Raw genomic sequence first — 16,997 nt, forward strand, 5'->3', positions numbered from 1 at the left:
ACCTGAAATACAGTAATATCCTGACTTATACTACCCGGTTTTATGCAAATCTGAAGTTCCACGTTCTGTCTGTCTGAGTGCTGTGCAAATCTATTTGCCTACTCCGCCCATACAGTGTTCAGCTTATAACAGATTCAGACGTTTTTCATGTGGAATTATTTCATCCATGGAGCTTGTTTGATAGGTTCTGCATCTAGATACATACTATACAAGTGACCATATGCAGAAACATAAGCTTTTCAGTCTCTAGGAAATTTATTATCTTTAAACTCAGAATAGGTCCTTAAAATTCTACAGCAAAAAGATTTTCAGGATATTGATGCGTACTTTTGCAGGTCCTTTCTTTTACCCTACTTATATACAGGAGTCACTTGCACTTTTTTTCAGTCGCTTGGGGCTTTGCGCTGCAAGAGTGATTTGCAATAAATGCTAGTTAGGTAAGGAGCCAAAGCCAGAGTACTATTTGTAAAACCAGGTTGGGATTCCATCTGGACATGGCGGCTTATTTGTTTCCAACTCTTTCAGTTGTTTCTCTTTACCAGAGATCCTTATTACTAGTGTCCACACAGGACTCTGTGCAATGGTTGAACGATGAGCCTTCAGATAAATGTTCCACAACTTGTTAAATACGTTGGAGCTTCCTATGTTGGCTTTCAGCCAGTTCTCGTTCCTGAAATTAATTTGAGTGTGACAAATTTCTTGGAGAGCAGTAAATTCAGGAACTTTGTCATGAATACTTCGACTGTTTATTCATAAAATTTTGACAGTCAACATGTATTTACTCTGAACACAGTCTCGTTTATCTATATGCAAATAAACTGTCGAATGTTCATCAGAGTGTACCTCAATCGACCATCTAGCCTACAAATATACCATGTGCCAATAAACAGATCTAGAAACCTGCAGCCAAGACCTTCACAAAGTTGACAAAGCCTTTGATTGAAACCCTCCATTCAAATCCAAACCAGACGACCCCCATCAATTCTGGGAACAATGCTGCAAATTGCTAGCTCTGTTTGCACCCCACAGGCGAGGAAAGTAGCTTTCACCATCTTTGCCAGCTGCCTGTACAAACTGAGGATGGTCTCAGAGTCCATGTGACATGCATCATGTGTCCCAATGTGAGCTACAACCTGCCAATGACTGCACCTTGCATGTTCTAGAGCCACAGGCAAGGCTGCCTCCAGATGATCTCAGATGTATGGCCCTATTAATCTATCGCCAAATGCACCTGCCCATAAATACAATGATCGAGAATCGGTGTCGAGTCCTCTTTCCTGAAGTACTTGGGGCTGCCCATACCTGCTGGTCATGGAAATTCACAGAACCATCTCTTGTGAAACCTGACTCAACTGAAAATAAAATGTAAACAGTGGATCTGCGGCACATGTCTGCAACAGCCATTGACAAAACCACCATCTGCCATGATGATCCTGTGGCCTGAGGGTCTGAATGAGCTGTAGATGATATGAGTACAGCAATTGTACTCCCTTCTGACAAGAGAGTGAGGCACACCTCCTGCTGCTGGTGCTGCTAACTTTTGCACACTGGTCCCTGTCCCTGGGGTTTCTTCCACCAAACATAGCACATGTTCCAGCATGCCAGGAGTGTGGACTGTGTGGGGCCTTCCACTGTCAATCTTCTGAGGGGCAAGGACACTTGTGTTGGAACAGTCTGCCGAACAGCTTATCAGAGGGCACTTAGCGCTGTGGAAATTTTTCAGTATAGAGGGCACAGGCTACATCCATTTGCAAAACCAAAGCACAATATTATATCCATCATTTCACTTGTCAAGTAGTGGGCTTCCACTGCTAACAAGTGTTGGAAGAGAGGAAACGTAAATGTACTACACGATTTGTACACACAGGCAGCGCAATAACACATAAGTTACTCAGCATTTGGAAGGAGGTAAAAAACCGCAATACATACCCGGGTTTGACAGTACTGTACAATAAGGCACAGCAATATGACAAAAACTAACACAGCTTACAATACAACTCTAATCACACAGCTGACTACAGCCACCTAATGGTAGGTAGAGTACTGTGAGTATGATGACGTAATACCCTGCCAACACATTTGACGGAGTGCCAATGGAATGCCCGTTATAATATCCACAACTAGGTGTCGTGCAACCGTTCCTATAAACACATGTTTGTTTCAGAAAGTACGCACTATGTTTATTGGACTTTTTTTCTTGTTTCGATGAGTACTACCACCTCTCAAAGTATTTGACACTTTTTTAACATCCTATATACTACTAAGGTAACACAGGAAAAGCTAAATATATAATCTGCTGACCTGGAGATGTTCCAAACGACTACATCATACAAACAAATCAGAACCGAGTCATTTGCTTCAAGCAAGAAAAGAAAACCATTATCTTTGGAACATTAACTTAATATTATCAAAGGCTATGATGCAAAAATTAAGTTTGATGTACTAGAATCAACAGTCAAAACAATTACAAAAGGTAAAGAGAAAAGCCCTCAAAGCTGAGAAAAATGCTCAATTTTTGAATTCAAGTACCACTTGTAAATATCACGGCATTATTGCTCAGACGGAAATAATTTTACAATTATGATGTGATAATCAAGTAAGAGTGAACAACTGTCCTGTACATCAGGATACAGTGTGCTTTCAAGCTAAGCTGATTTTTGGAGAATGAAAGTAGTAGTGTGGGAGGTGGCCAAGATGAAATGTTTAAAGCTAGTAACAGTTGGTTTAAGCTCTTCAAAAATCGTTATAATTGACACAGTAAGGGTAGAAAGTGGAGAAGTGGCATCTGTTGATATAGACACTGTATTGTTCTATCCAGAGAAACTCAAGGCACTTATAAAAGAGGGTAGCTATAACAGCTAAATGATATTCAACGTAGATGAGATTGGTCTTTTCTGGAAGAAAATGTCTAAAATAACTTATCATGCACAAGAGAAAACCTACCCATGATTTAAAGATACCAATAATCAATCGACAGTGATCACTGCCATGAATGCAGATGGTAACAGGAAATTAAAACCTCTCAGTTTAGCACTCAAACTCCGAAGAGCTTTAAAAAATAGATCTAAAGCTGGATTGCCATGATTTGGAAGTCAAATGCTGAAGTCTGAGTAACAGCTTCCCTTTTGAGAACTGGTCTGATCATCACTACATACTTTAAGTCAAATGTTATTGCCAACTAAAGCAAATCCCATTTAAAGGGATGCTATTTATTGACAACACACCAGGCCGTCCACCCATTACTCCAATTTTCAATCCATGTGTGAAAGTTAAATTTTTGCCACCGAATACAACCAGCTTGCTTCAACCAATCACCTAAGGAGTCATTCAAACACTACACGAGACAATCATCTGTGCATCCATGTTAAGCTATGGGGAAAAAACTGAGCTCTCTCTTACAGATTTCTGGAATCAATTCAATATTTTAGATACTATGAGAATCAGTGGACAATCTAGGGAAAAAAAAGTAGTAAATGTTCCCTGGAAAAACTGTCCATTTTTTCATCAATAGAAACCAGGGGGAATCAGCACCAAATCCTGATAAAACCATTCATGTAACTGAAGAAGTGGTCAATCTTGCCAGACAAATAAATTTAGAGATAGACGGTGATTACATTCAAGTAGTACTGGATTCACACAATCAGGAATTGATAGTTGATGAGTTTACAGAAGTGTATGACCAAGAGCAAAACATTGGACAACCTGATTCTTTAGACCAATCTCATTCAGAAAATCAAATGACAGTTGCAAACTTCACAGAATTCCTCTTTTCCAGTGCAAAAGGGTTACAAACTTCAGGAGAAAACAGACTCCAACAAATTCTGCTATAAAGGGGAATAAAAAATTTACTGGCATGCTATGAGGAAATTTCAGGTGAGAAAAAAAAAAAAGACCAGTCAGATGACGTTAGATTTAAAGCCTCCTATGTCACAATAGGATATAAAACAGACTGGCAATGGCAAGGAAAGAGTTTCTGAAGAAGATAAATTTGTTAACATCAAGTATAGATTATGTCAGGAAGTCGTTTCTGATAGTATTTCTATGGGGTGTAGTCATGTATGGCACTGAAACATGGACGACAAATAGTTTGCACAAGAAGAGAATAGAAGCTTTCAAAATGTGGTGCTACAGAAGAATGCCGAAGATTAGATGGGTAGATCACAGAACTAATGAAGAATGGAATTAGGGAAGGAGATTGTGGCATAACTTGACTAGAAGAAGGGATCGGTTGGTAGGACATGTTCTGAGGCATCAAGGGATCACCAATTTAGTATTGGAGAGAAGCATGGAGGGTAAAAATCGTAGAGGGAGACCAAGAGATGAATACACTAAACAGATTCAAAAGGATGTAGGTTGCAGTAGGTACTGGGAGATGATGAAGCTTGCACAGGAGAGAGTAGCATAGAGAGCTACATCAAACCATTCTCAGGACTGATAACATCAAACAACGACGACAACGACAACAAACGAAGACGACGACAGCAGCAAAAACGAAGACGACGACGACGACGACAACAGCAGCAGCAGCAAACGAAGACGACGACGACGACGACAGCAGCAGCAGCAGCAAACGAAGACGACGACAGCAGCAAACGAAGACGACGACAGCAGCAGCAAACAAAGACGACGACAGCAGCAGCAAACAAAGACGACGACAGCAGCAGCAAACAAAGACGACGACAGCAGCAGCAAACAAAGACGACGACAGCAGCAGCAAACAAAGACGACGACGACGACGGCAGCAAACGAAGATGACGACGACAGCACCAAACGTCGACGACGACGACGAGGAGGACGACGACAACGACAACAAACAACGACGACGACGACGACAACGACGATGACGACGACAAACAACGACGACGACGACGACAAACAACGACGACGACAAACAACGACGATGACGACAACAACAACAACAAACAACGAGAACAACAAAGAAACTACACAATAACTTTGGTTTACATTGTCGCAATGCATAATACTGTACTGTAATACAATTTGTTGTATTGTTGAACATTAATTAATTTTCTTCTAATTATACTGTCTTCTTTTCTTTCTGCCCCAATTACACATAATTTGTATGTATTTATATGCAAAATTGGACCCCTACTTATGCAAATTTGACTTGCATGGCTGTCACTCCGTCACATCTACTGCGTAAGTCCAGGGTATTATTCTATATTAAACAACTGCATGCACTGACTCCTCTCACATTAGTTGTTTCCTCTAGCGGAAAGACTGAACTGCAACATGTTCATCCAGTTGACTGTTTATGGCATGTCAGTGGCAGGCCTAGATAATCCATACAGAGGAAGCTGTTATGAGAACAGCCTGATATACAGCACTCTTCCCTCTTACCATCACATATATTAAGTTGTGTTTGAAAGTGACAGTGAAAATAAGCAAGTGCAGATACACTTTTTGGATTGGACATCCCATGTCAGAGCAAAGCAGATGCAGGAGGATTGGATCTATTGAGCATTGGTAATTTAAAGATACAATAAACAATGGTATTCCTTTGAAAAATGGTGGCAAGAGATAGGAAAGAGAACCATATACACTCAGTGTGTATGTCGGCAGGGGAAGGGGGGGGGGGGGGGGGGCTAACAATAATACTTTGGAGACTGCCCACTTAGAATAATATCAGGCCTAGTAAACTGCCCATTTATGTCATTATTTAAAGTGTTACTTCACAGCAGCAGCTGTTATGTTTGCTACAGTTTCTTCCAAAGTAATTCTAGAAATTGAGAACAGGAGGCAGTATGCCAAGAGAAAGGTAGTGATTCTCATGTGCAGCAAGTCCAGTTCTGGAGCAACAGATTACTCACATGTTGAGAAAAATCGCAGTCCAATCTATAATTGGGCATGGTCTTTTAAATGTGAAGCTATGGCTAGAGTTATACTTGAGATTTAACTATAAAGTATAACCGAGGTCGTCCTCGCATCAATTGAAGGTATAAGGTGCAACCAGCTGCAGATAACCCACAGCAGAGCAAATAATGCCTGTTGCCTGGGTTCAGAGGTGCTACTGTCTTCTCTGCAACTATTAATACAGCAAGTGAAAAAAAACTGGTACTGACTACAGTGTCTCAATGAAATTCGCAATCTGTGATATTTACTGTTTCAGAAAAGGTCGTGGAATTCTGTGATAAGCTATGCTGTCACTTGTTAGACTTGTGCCACAGGGTTGGAGAGTTACAGTGTTGCATAAATAGACTAGGAATGCACTAACATACCACAGGTGTCTACCAGTGTAGTTTACTGTGCGTGGAATACATACAAGATTTTATTTTTAGGATAGATGACTCTCCATCCAGTCAGTATAAATGTTATTACAGAGGCTCCAAAATACTCACATCGACCTCAATAAAACTCCCACACAGATGAAAATATCAGAATGTTAATGATATATTGTAGAAGTAATTGGAAGGAAGTGACCGAAGTTGAAGGACAATTTAAAAGCAATGAGGTGCACACACTACTCTGCCTCAAGAGTCAGTTAAAATCAGAAATTGATAGTAGTTAGAACGTAGAGCAAATGTTTTTACCAAAAACATAAGATTTCTCAGGATCGGTGACGGTGTATTTTGGCAGTAGACAAGGGTCTTAAGTCAACTGGGGTAGAAACTGAGTCTGCAGATGAAATGGTTTAGGCACAAATAACAATCACATATGAGATAAAATTTGTAGTTACACCTTTCCTTTAGTAGCTAGATTCACCAATAATTTCACAGAAAACGTGTTCCCTTCACAAGTGTTTCTATGAATATTGCATAGAGCACTGGTTCAGCATCCTTCGCAAAATGGAATACAAGACAACTGAAAACTAACAGACCTAACCTCTGCAAGAATGCTCAAATAGAGTCTGTAACCAATTATCACTGCGTAGTTGCATCAACACCAGACAACCAACATACAAATGACAAAATTATCAGAAAGTCTACATGTTCAGTAAAATGAATAAGAATGAGGTTATATAATTTCTTAGGCAGGATCTAGAACATTTGATTCAAGCGGTGGCCATTAACAGAACTGTGGCTCGTGTTTAAATTAACAGTCCATCAGGCACTCAAAAATTATATCCCTTACAACATAATTCAAAATGATGAAGATCGTCCTTAGTATACACATAACAGGAAAGATTTTTAAGAAACAGTGCCTACCACAGAAACTATAAACTTGAATCACATTCAGCTCCCAGAAGGGCAATATGTGAAGCCTGTAAGGATACTGTGATCAATATCCCTACCAGAGAGTGGATACAAGCAAGCACTAGCTGGTGAGTCTTGGCATCCAGAACATTCTGTGTTTATTGTCTTTTCCGCCACAAGCACAAAATGTACTTCTACTTAACAATGCCTACAACAGAAACACCACATGCAACCCACTGCACCAGTAATGCTACCATCATTGATGTGTTGTTATATGATGTCTCGTACCTAGCGGTGTCACCGGTCTAATCGGATTAGGGAAGGACGGGGAAGGAAGTCACCCATGCCCTTCCAAAGCAACCATCCCAGCATTTGCTTTGAGCGATTTAGGGAAATCATGGGAAACCTAAATGAGGATGGCCAGATGCAGGATTGAATAATCATCCTCTCGAATGAGAGTCCAGTGTGCTAACCACTGCGCCAACTCTCTCGATTTAATTTAAAGGGATCTGACAGTGATCATAGTAGTTGGCCACTGGACTGTGTGGTGGGAGACTTACTTCAGTTATACCCCCATAAAAAAAACAACTACTGCTTAGCTGATAAGTTGGGACATAAATTCTTAGAGTTTTTCCTGCAAGTTTAATAAACACAACAGAAACATTATTTATCAATAATAGATTATCTTTCACTATTTGCAACAATCTGCCAACACTGCGCTAACTTTTAGATTCCGCAATTATAGAAATCACGTACTTTTGAGGCGAAGGACTTGTCAGGCATTCAAAGTACACAACACCTTTGCTATTCCTCCAGATGCATAACATTATCTTTTGAGGGTGCACACAGGTATGCTGCTTTGTTTGGGCTCAACCCCCACTCCTTTCTTTTCTTTATGTTAGCATAAAGACACCAGTAACAATACAATAGTCCCTATTGTTCACAAGTCAATTAATGACAAGCAAGCAGGGATGCACATATGTCCTCCCACTGATTTTGACTTATAGCATGTGGTACCCGTACACCTGATTTTTGAGCCCTCCTCATTGCATGCAAATGTTGCTTGATGGGAGAATCATCACAGTCCATCACATTTATCAGTTCTGGTACCCTGATGTGCATCATTGTGGATAAGGCATTTAAACGATCTTCTTCAAACTCCGAAGTCCTTCTTGAACATGGAGAGTCACTAATGTCAAAATGATCCTCCTCAAAATGAGGAAACTAATTTCTTGTTGTGCTCTGCCCATTTGCATTACCCCATACATAGTGCAAATGTTGCTGGCTTCTGTGGCTGCTGTAAACCCTCCACAGAACTCAAACAGAAGAACATATTGAAAATGTTCCAATTTCTCTAGTGTCCACAGCCCCAGTCACTAATGCAAATGACAATATGTAAACTAGAATAGCAACACTGAACTACAGACAAAAGATGAGAATCAATAAATAGACCCATTGCCACTGCAATAGCAACATGCAAAACAAAAATGCTATGAACTTGTGCATGAGCCCAATATACTTGGTGGAACCACTGTAAGAATTTACTTCACGACTGTGGATATGAATAAACTAATGTACTATGTCAGAAAGTGAGAATCAATGTAAAAAGGCAAAAGTAGCAAAAGTCATGAAGAAAAATAATAAAAGAATAATAAGTGGCCATGAGGAAAGTAGCTGTACATTCAGGAATTGCAGAAATGACAAGTAGTGCAAGAGTGTCTTATTTGGTGGATGAGACAGAGGGAGTGAAAGACAGTAGTATATTAATTTCACAACAGAGGCAGGAAGACTTACAAATTAAAGGAAATAAGACAGATAAGGTAACTACAAAGACAAGTACGGGAAGACAAGGGTATTTAGATATGCAAAACATTTTAGCAACAATAATGGGAAAGATGGAGGAGAACACTTGCAGAGAATAGAAGAAAAGATACATGAAAACACAGCTGGAATGAAGAAAAAGATGGATGAAAAATTTGGACACCTCCATAAGAAGATAGAGTAAATGCAGCTGAAATGAGACAAGTAAAAGCTCAGCAAGCAGAATTCATAACTTACTGGAATGAGAAGATCACAAGATATGAGGAATGGTGTCGCAAGCACAGTCTAAGAACCCTGCAGGTGCAAGTAGTTTTAACAGGTTGCACTGAGAAATACAGCCAGCTCACCACACAGCTAATCTCTGTACAAGACAACGCAAAGAACAGAGCATAACAGATAATCGAAATTAGTGAAAGAAGTGAGGTGGAAATTGCCAAGGCCAAGGTGGAATTAACAATTATTGCTAGCACTATGATGACTAACAATAAGAACTTAGGTAACTTCTCAACAGATTTTGCAAAAAGAAATGGGGAACGGCAATACTGGATTAAGCAACAGAATATTAACTCATTTGTAAGAAGTACAAGCTTTTGATAGGGACTGCAACAGATTTCGACCTGGAGAAAGATTACACTCAGTGACATTCTTACATCGGCTTGAAAGAACAATACTTGAGAAATGGGTAGACACTTAAAAAGGCAGATTTCACAGTGAGGTGGATGGAAGGAGGAGAGACTAACTGGGTAGATTCTCTAAATTTAAGCAGGATGGTGTATAATGAGCCTGAAAAAGCCTTCACAGATAAATATTGGTCACAAGAAATGCAAGATTAGGTCGGGGATGAAAGGAGACTACGAGCAGCAATAACTAGACGGATGGGTCACTAGTTGGCATGTTAGGAAAGTCACTAGAATTACACAAATATTTGGATATGCCATTGAAAGAGAAAACCTTGATAAAATGGATAATGAGCAGAGTACCAGCATTGTATGAATGTTCAACATACTGCCTTACAACTGAGAAAGAAGAGCAACCAAACTTGATTTTGGAACACACAGAAGAAAGGGAGAGACAGGAGGGTCATAACTGTAATAGGAATAATAGAAACCCAAACAACAGAAATAATGAATACAGAGGTGAATGGCCATTGCCATAGTGGCATGACAATGATCAGCAGCCTGAAGTGTGGAATGACGAATAGGGAAGAAAAAGAGATGACTACACGAAGGGAAATTTCCATGGTCACGGTGGATACAATCACAACTTCATAGGCTTTCAGTCATACAAACAAGAGAAGAGGCAACTGGTGGAGGAAGGAACGGGAACATGAAAACAAAGATCGGTATAAGCTTGGCTCAACATGAACCTAATACTAAGAGGTAATCTGTGCCATTACCAGTTATAAATACCGGAAGACATACTGCAGAAATGAAATATAATCAGAGGAATTAAATTCAGCAATTAGCCAGTAATATGCATGGTATAATGGCACAAATCAGCCAGCATACAGATACAGTAATGAAAGAAAAGACAATACACTAAGATAGATGACAACCTTATGGGTGGTAGTATAGTCCAGCCAGTTGAAGATGTGATAGTTAATGAAGAGATTATGACTGAGTCAGAAGAAGAAGAAGAAGAAGAAGAAGAAGAAAATACCACAGATGATGATACAGGAGTATCAGAAGAGAGGGCTTTAGAAGAATCAAGTATTTCTAATACTGAGCCATTGAGTGGCTGTGCAACATCATTTGAAGTAATGGTAAATGTGTGTGTGGACGACAGATAGGTGCCAGGAGAAAGAAGCAAGATGTCAATCCAACAGCAGAATTTACAGAATCAAAAGCACAAATAGTCGCCATCAAAACAGAGATGAACAAGAGGAATTAATAGAGGAAAGAGAAATAACAGAATGAGACCACATGTCACCTATTATATACATAAAAATGGCAGGCATAAATGTACACATATTATGGGATTCTACAAGTAAAGAAATTTTACGACAACTTACTGAAAAAAAGGGGTCAACATAACCAGTTTGCCAGTATGTGGTTTTGAGAGCAGTGGAGCTGTTAGTAGAGAGATATAAGGTGTTACTAGTTGTCTTAATCAACGAAAAGAGATATAAAGTAGCAGCAGTGGTAGTACGACATTTGATGATGGCATTTACTATCAATACAGACAAAATGGAAGTGCACCAAGGAGAAATTATTTCCGCAAAAGGAGAAATAAGAACCATGACAGGAGAAGAACAGCGGTTAATAAAATTCAAAGGCAGGTCAATGTGAGACTATTAAATGAGAGCTCAAGTGTTTGTTGGCTGCCAACAGAAGAAAATCAGTTGACACAAGAAGAATAAGGAGATCTTTATCTTTACAAGAAAGGAAAATGAACAAATCATCCAAGAGGAAACTCATGGTACAACAAGAGAGACAAATCTGGAGGCGTGAAAATGTTCTTTCCAAGAAAACAAGAGTGGTCAAAGGGGCACATTACAAAATAAAGATCTGACCACAGAAAGCATTCTTTGTTTAACTGCACCCTCTACCGTAAGCAAAACACTGATGTATATCTCGTGTTAGGTGCACTAAAAGCCAATCAGATATTCAAGTCTGAACGTGAAACTAACTGCATATGACGAACTGTCACAGAAACTCAAGATATTTAGCAGCTTCAACCTGACAAGTCTTATTGGATAGAGAATCCAGACAATATGTCGCAATTTATATGGCAGCGGATGTTATCAGTACCAAGCATTGTCTTTTCAACTAAATGTGTCTATCACTGCCTTTATATGGACACTAGACCAAGTATTGAGCAAAGATTTGCTACGTGAATATGCTCTACATCAACAGCCTCACAGTGGTGAGTGGGATGTGGGAGGGACAAATTTAAATTACTGTTATCAAGAGATCAGTTTATTGACAACCTCACTGCACAATGTCTGACTTCTGTAATGGAGCCAAAATCTCACCTCTGCTTGCACTGCTTCTCCACTATCAAAGTGAAGTAGTTGAAGGTGTTCTTTAATTTTTGGGAACAGATGAAGATGAAAGTCGGATGGAGCTAAGTCAGGATTGTATGGAGGACGATCAATGACACTGAACCCAAGGCGTCGTCAGATTGTTGCAAGTGCCACAGTGCTTGAGTGTGGTCTGGCATTGTCATGCTGAAAGAGAGCGTGCTTCAAACATTGACAAACTCTTCAAATTTGTGCTTTCTATTTTCAGACGGTCTCTCAGTAACTTGCCAAGTTTATGGTGGTGACTTTAGGCACAAAATCCAAATGCACTACAACACTGTGATCATAACTGTCTGCTGATGGCATGTTCTTGAATTTTTTTGGCGTTGGTGATCCTTTTTAGTGGGCCTCCATTGATGCTCTTATTTTCAGGGCAAAAATCGTGACTCAGCTTTCATCACCTGTCAACATGTCATTTAAGGAACCCATCACCCTCACGCTCAAAACACAAAACAAATTACTGATGGCTATTCAGCCTCTTCTGCTTAATGTAAGGAAACCTGAAAGCTGTGTATTTTATCTGACAATTTTCTCTGATGAGTTCATGAACTTGATTCCAGTGAGTCTCGTTGACTGCCGCACGTGGTCCTGCACTCTGAGCTCCATTACCGCACCACTGCTTCCTTCATTAGAAGCACAAACAACGTAACATAACATTTTACTGATATTGATACGATCATCACAGCTTTCATTCTTCTATAAATTTCAATTGGAGCCATGTTTTCTGTGGTTAGAAATTCTTACGCATCAACATAGCAATGTTACACAAAGCAATGTTACGCGCTGAAATTTGGAGCCCTCTAGCAGCACAGGTTTGCAAATTGCATCACCAAAGTGGGAAAGTTGACCAAGAAATACACATGAGTGTAGTATCTCAATGAACATTGAGAACAGAAGTTAACAAAAATTGAAGGCATTATTTTTTTAGCACACTCTCATAGTAGAAAAACTAAGATGATTTGACAAAGCTGGAGTCACCATAAATTCGAGCAAATCTGAGTTTGTACAACAAGAAATCAAATCTTAAGGCATTATGCTAGACCTGGACAAGCTAAAAGCAATCAGTGGATTACTTCACAATAGTTCACGAAGTATACAGGGCACCCCAGGAGGAAGGGTAAATATTAAGGGATATGATACAAATGATCGTTTGAAGTGAGAAAGTCTAGTAAACACAGGCTCTAAAACACTTTCCTTAAGAGCTTAGAGCACTTGTTCAGCAGAACAGATGTGTTTCACAGCATCATCAAAGATGAAGTGCTCACAGTTCTTTAAGGTATGCATTTTAGAGCCCACATTTACTAGGCTTTCTGCTTAAAATGATTGTTCCTGCCATAGCCCTGAATATTGAGTGTTCCACCAAGGACAGCCTGTACATGTAGAATAGGGGTTATTTTGCCAACCTGGTGGCATCAGCATGAAATTAACTGCCAGATATTGCTTGTCCTTTTGATATCCGAGTCAAAAAGTAACCTACACTTGAAGCCTGAACTTCTTAAGCTTATTATACAAACTGGAGAATAAACTGTAGCATTCTGATAGTTTTTAGTATGATTTCAGCATCACCTGATGCGCTAGGAAGGCATTAGCTCATGCAATTGGATAGACTGTTTAACTGAGAGAGACATCCCAGCTCACACACTAACGTCTCTCTCTCTCTCTCTCTCTCTCTCTCTCTCTCTCTCTCTCTCTCTCCTCCCCCCCCCCCCCCCCTTCCATACAGTTTGCTCGTGGTGACATCTTTCTTTTCCTGTTGTTATCAAGTTCGTAGATGGCAGGCACATCAAAACAAAGTGTTGCAGTATACTCTGTTACATCATAAGTTATATATTTACTTATTTATTTGTGAAATATTGTTGTTTTTTTTTAATACATGAAGTTGAAAATTCATACTGGGCATTTCCAAGAAATTTATGATCCAGTTTTGTGTTAACTGTACAAATCCATGCATCTAGCAATGATCACAAACAATTTTGATTGTGTTTCTTAGCGTAACAAAATATAATGCACAGATATGTACCTGTTTGGTGAGCTTGCTTCTGCAAGTACTGCTGCTGATGTCGTTTCATCTGAAACATCATGGTTCACGACGACAGGAATCTGATTCGGTCGACGAGTATGCCAGCCCTTATGTCGAATGAGACTAAGATGATCACGGAATGTGCGATTGCATAGTGTACAGTGACTGCTCTCTGCTGGAGAATTTGCTGTTGAGGGAGTTGAACCACCAATTAAAGGTGTGGGAGTGCTCCTCCGTCTGTGCACAGCCTGGTGGCGTGTGTAACTTTCTGCATCAGTGAACACTTTCCCACATTCAGAGCACACAAATGGCTTATTATCTGGCATATCTCCTACATTTTCAGATGATTCATAATGTCCATGTTTGCGTTTATGTTTGCTGAGTGCTGAGGAGCTGTTATATGAGTTCTTGCAAACTTGACAAGTGTACAACTTGAGGCTAATATGGCTCTCTCTGTGTTGGGCAAGCTCTGATCGTGTTGCAAAACGTTCACCACAAGTGTCACAATGAAACAGGTATGATATTCCTATTGAGCCTGCATTTGCAAGAGGGTGAGCCTGTGCTTTATGGGCCTCCAACCGTTGTACACCATTGAAACTTTGGCTACACAATGGGCACTGAAGCAGTTTGAATCGTTTATGTACTCCTTTGTGATTGTTTAGTGTTCTTAGATCAGAAAACTGCTTCATGCAAACAAGGCACGTGAAGCCACCATGAGTCTTTATGTGACGAAGCAGCAGGTAGCGATGAGCAAAAGCATGTCCACAGAGCTGTGAAAGAAAATACAAAGTTTTAAGAAACATCTGAAGTTCATCCTTATTTTAGACAATAGAGTTCTGCAGCAAAGTGTTTTAAAATACAATATATAATTGAAATGATAATTAAATGGACACCCTAGCTGCAAACAGGCGTTCATGTACTTCACTGGGGACATGTTGAAAATGTGTGCCCCGACCGGGACTCGAACCTGGGATCTCCTGCTTACATGTCAGATGCTCTATCAGTCTGAGCAGCTAGGGTGTCCATTTAATTATCATTTCATTTCTAGCAAAGCTGCATGGTCATCTACGGTAACTGTTCTTTTGGGAACAGATACTACTGTCATATATAATCAATATATAATGGTGTTGGAGATTAAAGGCATATCTTAAACAGTTAAGAGCTACTGCATAAAAACATTTCACACTCACTTTTTCAACTCTAGCAAAAGCCAGAAACCAGTGACAGATAAAGAGCAATATTAATAATAGTTACACAATTTTCTCCTTTTCTTATATGCATTCAAAATAATGCAAGGCCATTTCTCACTGCTACTACTGCCAACATCTGCCAAATAAAAACAGCAAACCTTTTCTTTTTATGTACCTCACATTTCCTGTAGTCAGAACAAGCAATCACCTCTCATACCTGACTGGTACATAAATATCACTCTGATTGCATGGAGTAAAGGGGTTTTTACAACTTAGTTCAGAAGACACAGTACCTATCCTAGGTGTGGGATCAGGTACCAGCCCAGTGCACAATCTTCAACCATCATGAAGTTTTGCAACTGCATGCTCTACTGCAAAGGAGAGATGTTCACTTTGGAAACACATCTTTTTCTGTATCACACTTTCTGCTTACAGTGCAAATTGGTGCTGATTATCAGAGGTTGGTGAAAAAAAGGTGGGGAGGGGGGAGTCTTACTGAATAATTCTGTGACAATGTTCTACAATTTATACCTTGCATAATTTGACAGTTGTCCACAGTCTTTAACAGCAACTGGCTTTAGGTCTACCCATTTCCTTGAGGTTTGATGCTATTCACACTTCTAACGTTGTCTCCTACTGTGAGTGACGTAACAGTTTCTGTCTACAAGAAAGTTATCAATTCACTAAGATATCTTTTCAAATAGTCTCGAAGTGCGTAGTATGTAGTATGTCTGCAGAAAGACAATGAGGAATTAAAATGCAGTTAATGTGAATGATGATACTGCACATCACCCCTGCCTTGATGTGTTTCATGCACATGTACATGTAATTACCTATAAAGGACCTAGAGCACAAAATTAAATTGGATAGAAACTGAAATGGAAAGAATAAAGGAAACTGTGAATTTATTTATTCTAAAATAAATTAAACTCACTTTTAACTGCCCCTTCTACATATCAGATTTATGTAATCTGATACTACAATCTTCTACTTTACTTGTAGTGCAGAGCAGAAAATATTAACTTCAAGGGTGGTTTCAAAACTGTATTTTAGGTATGGTCATATGGGAGATTGTGCACCCTAACCTTGCTCTTGTAAGCTATTCATCTCACACAGAGAACTGCATCCAAATATATGTAGACACACCTACACAGATATTTGAAGCACAGAAGTGGCTCTCTGGGGCAGCCCCCTGAGGTAGTTGGGAATTCCTTACTTTTCAAGTCTAAGATTTATGTGACATCTTAGGTATGCAATAGGTGGTACCTTAGATATGCAAGGGGACCATGTTTCGAGCCCAATTTTTCACAAAATACTTTTTAATCAGTAACAACCTTATCTAAGGGTACATACCTTCCTTAACTTTAAAGAATTTGTCTTCATGAACCAGATTTGTAATGAATGATGTAAAGGCAATACACTGCCACGTACCCCAATTGTATTTATCTCCTACTGCAGCCATATGTACAATTCAACAAACATATGAACCCATTGACAATGTTGTTGTAAATACACAAAAACATTATACCAGTATATTTTGCAGGATAGCTGTCAGAGTGAGATCATATTGCATATTTTTACTTTACTGTACAGTTACCTGTACGCATGTGGGCACTATGTCTCCTGAAGACTAGGGGCTTCCCATTCCTAAAAACAACTTACCCAAATAATTACAAGAATGGAAAATTTTGGCATTGAGCTGTGAAAGACTGAATTGAGACACTTATTTTTTTTAACATATTTCTCTTTTAGGTAATTTCTCTTTGTCCAACATTTTTCCAGCAAGTAGC

General features: G+C 39.5%; 1 protein-coding gene across 4 annotated transcripts in view; it reads right to left on the reverse strand.

The window, feature by feature from the left end:
- Positions 1–16,997, reverse strand: part of LOC126336544 (zinc finger protein 184-like) — a 167,985-nt gene that overhangs the window by 51,767 nt on the left and 99,221 nt on the right. For all 4 annotated transcript variants that reach the window (XM_050000367.1, XM_050000377.1, XM_050000386.1 and 1 more), the window contains one exon: positions 14,018–14,787. In XM_050000367.1, coding sequence (XP_049856324.1) covers positions 14,018–14,787 — 770 coding nt within the window. The remainder of the gene's footprint in view (positions 1–14,017; positions 14,788–16,997) is intronic.

The sequence above is a fragment of the Schistocerca gregaria genome, chromosome 1, assembly GCF_023897955.1.
Source record: "Schistocerca gregaria isolate iqSchGreg1 chromosome 1, iqSchGreg1.2, whole genome shotgun sequence".
NCBI lineage: Eukaryota > Metazoa > Arthropoda > Insecta > Orthoptera > Acrididae > Schistocerca > Schistocerca gregaria.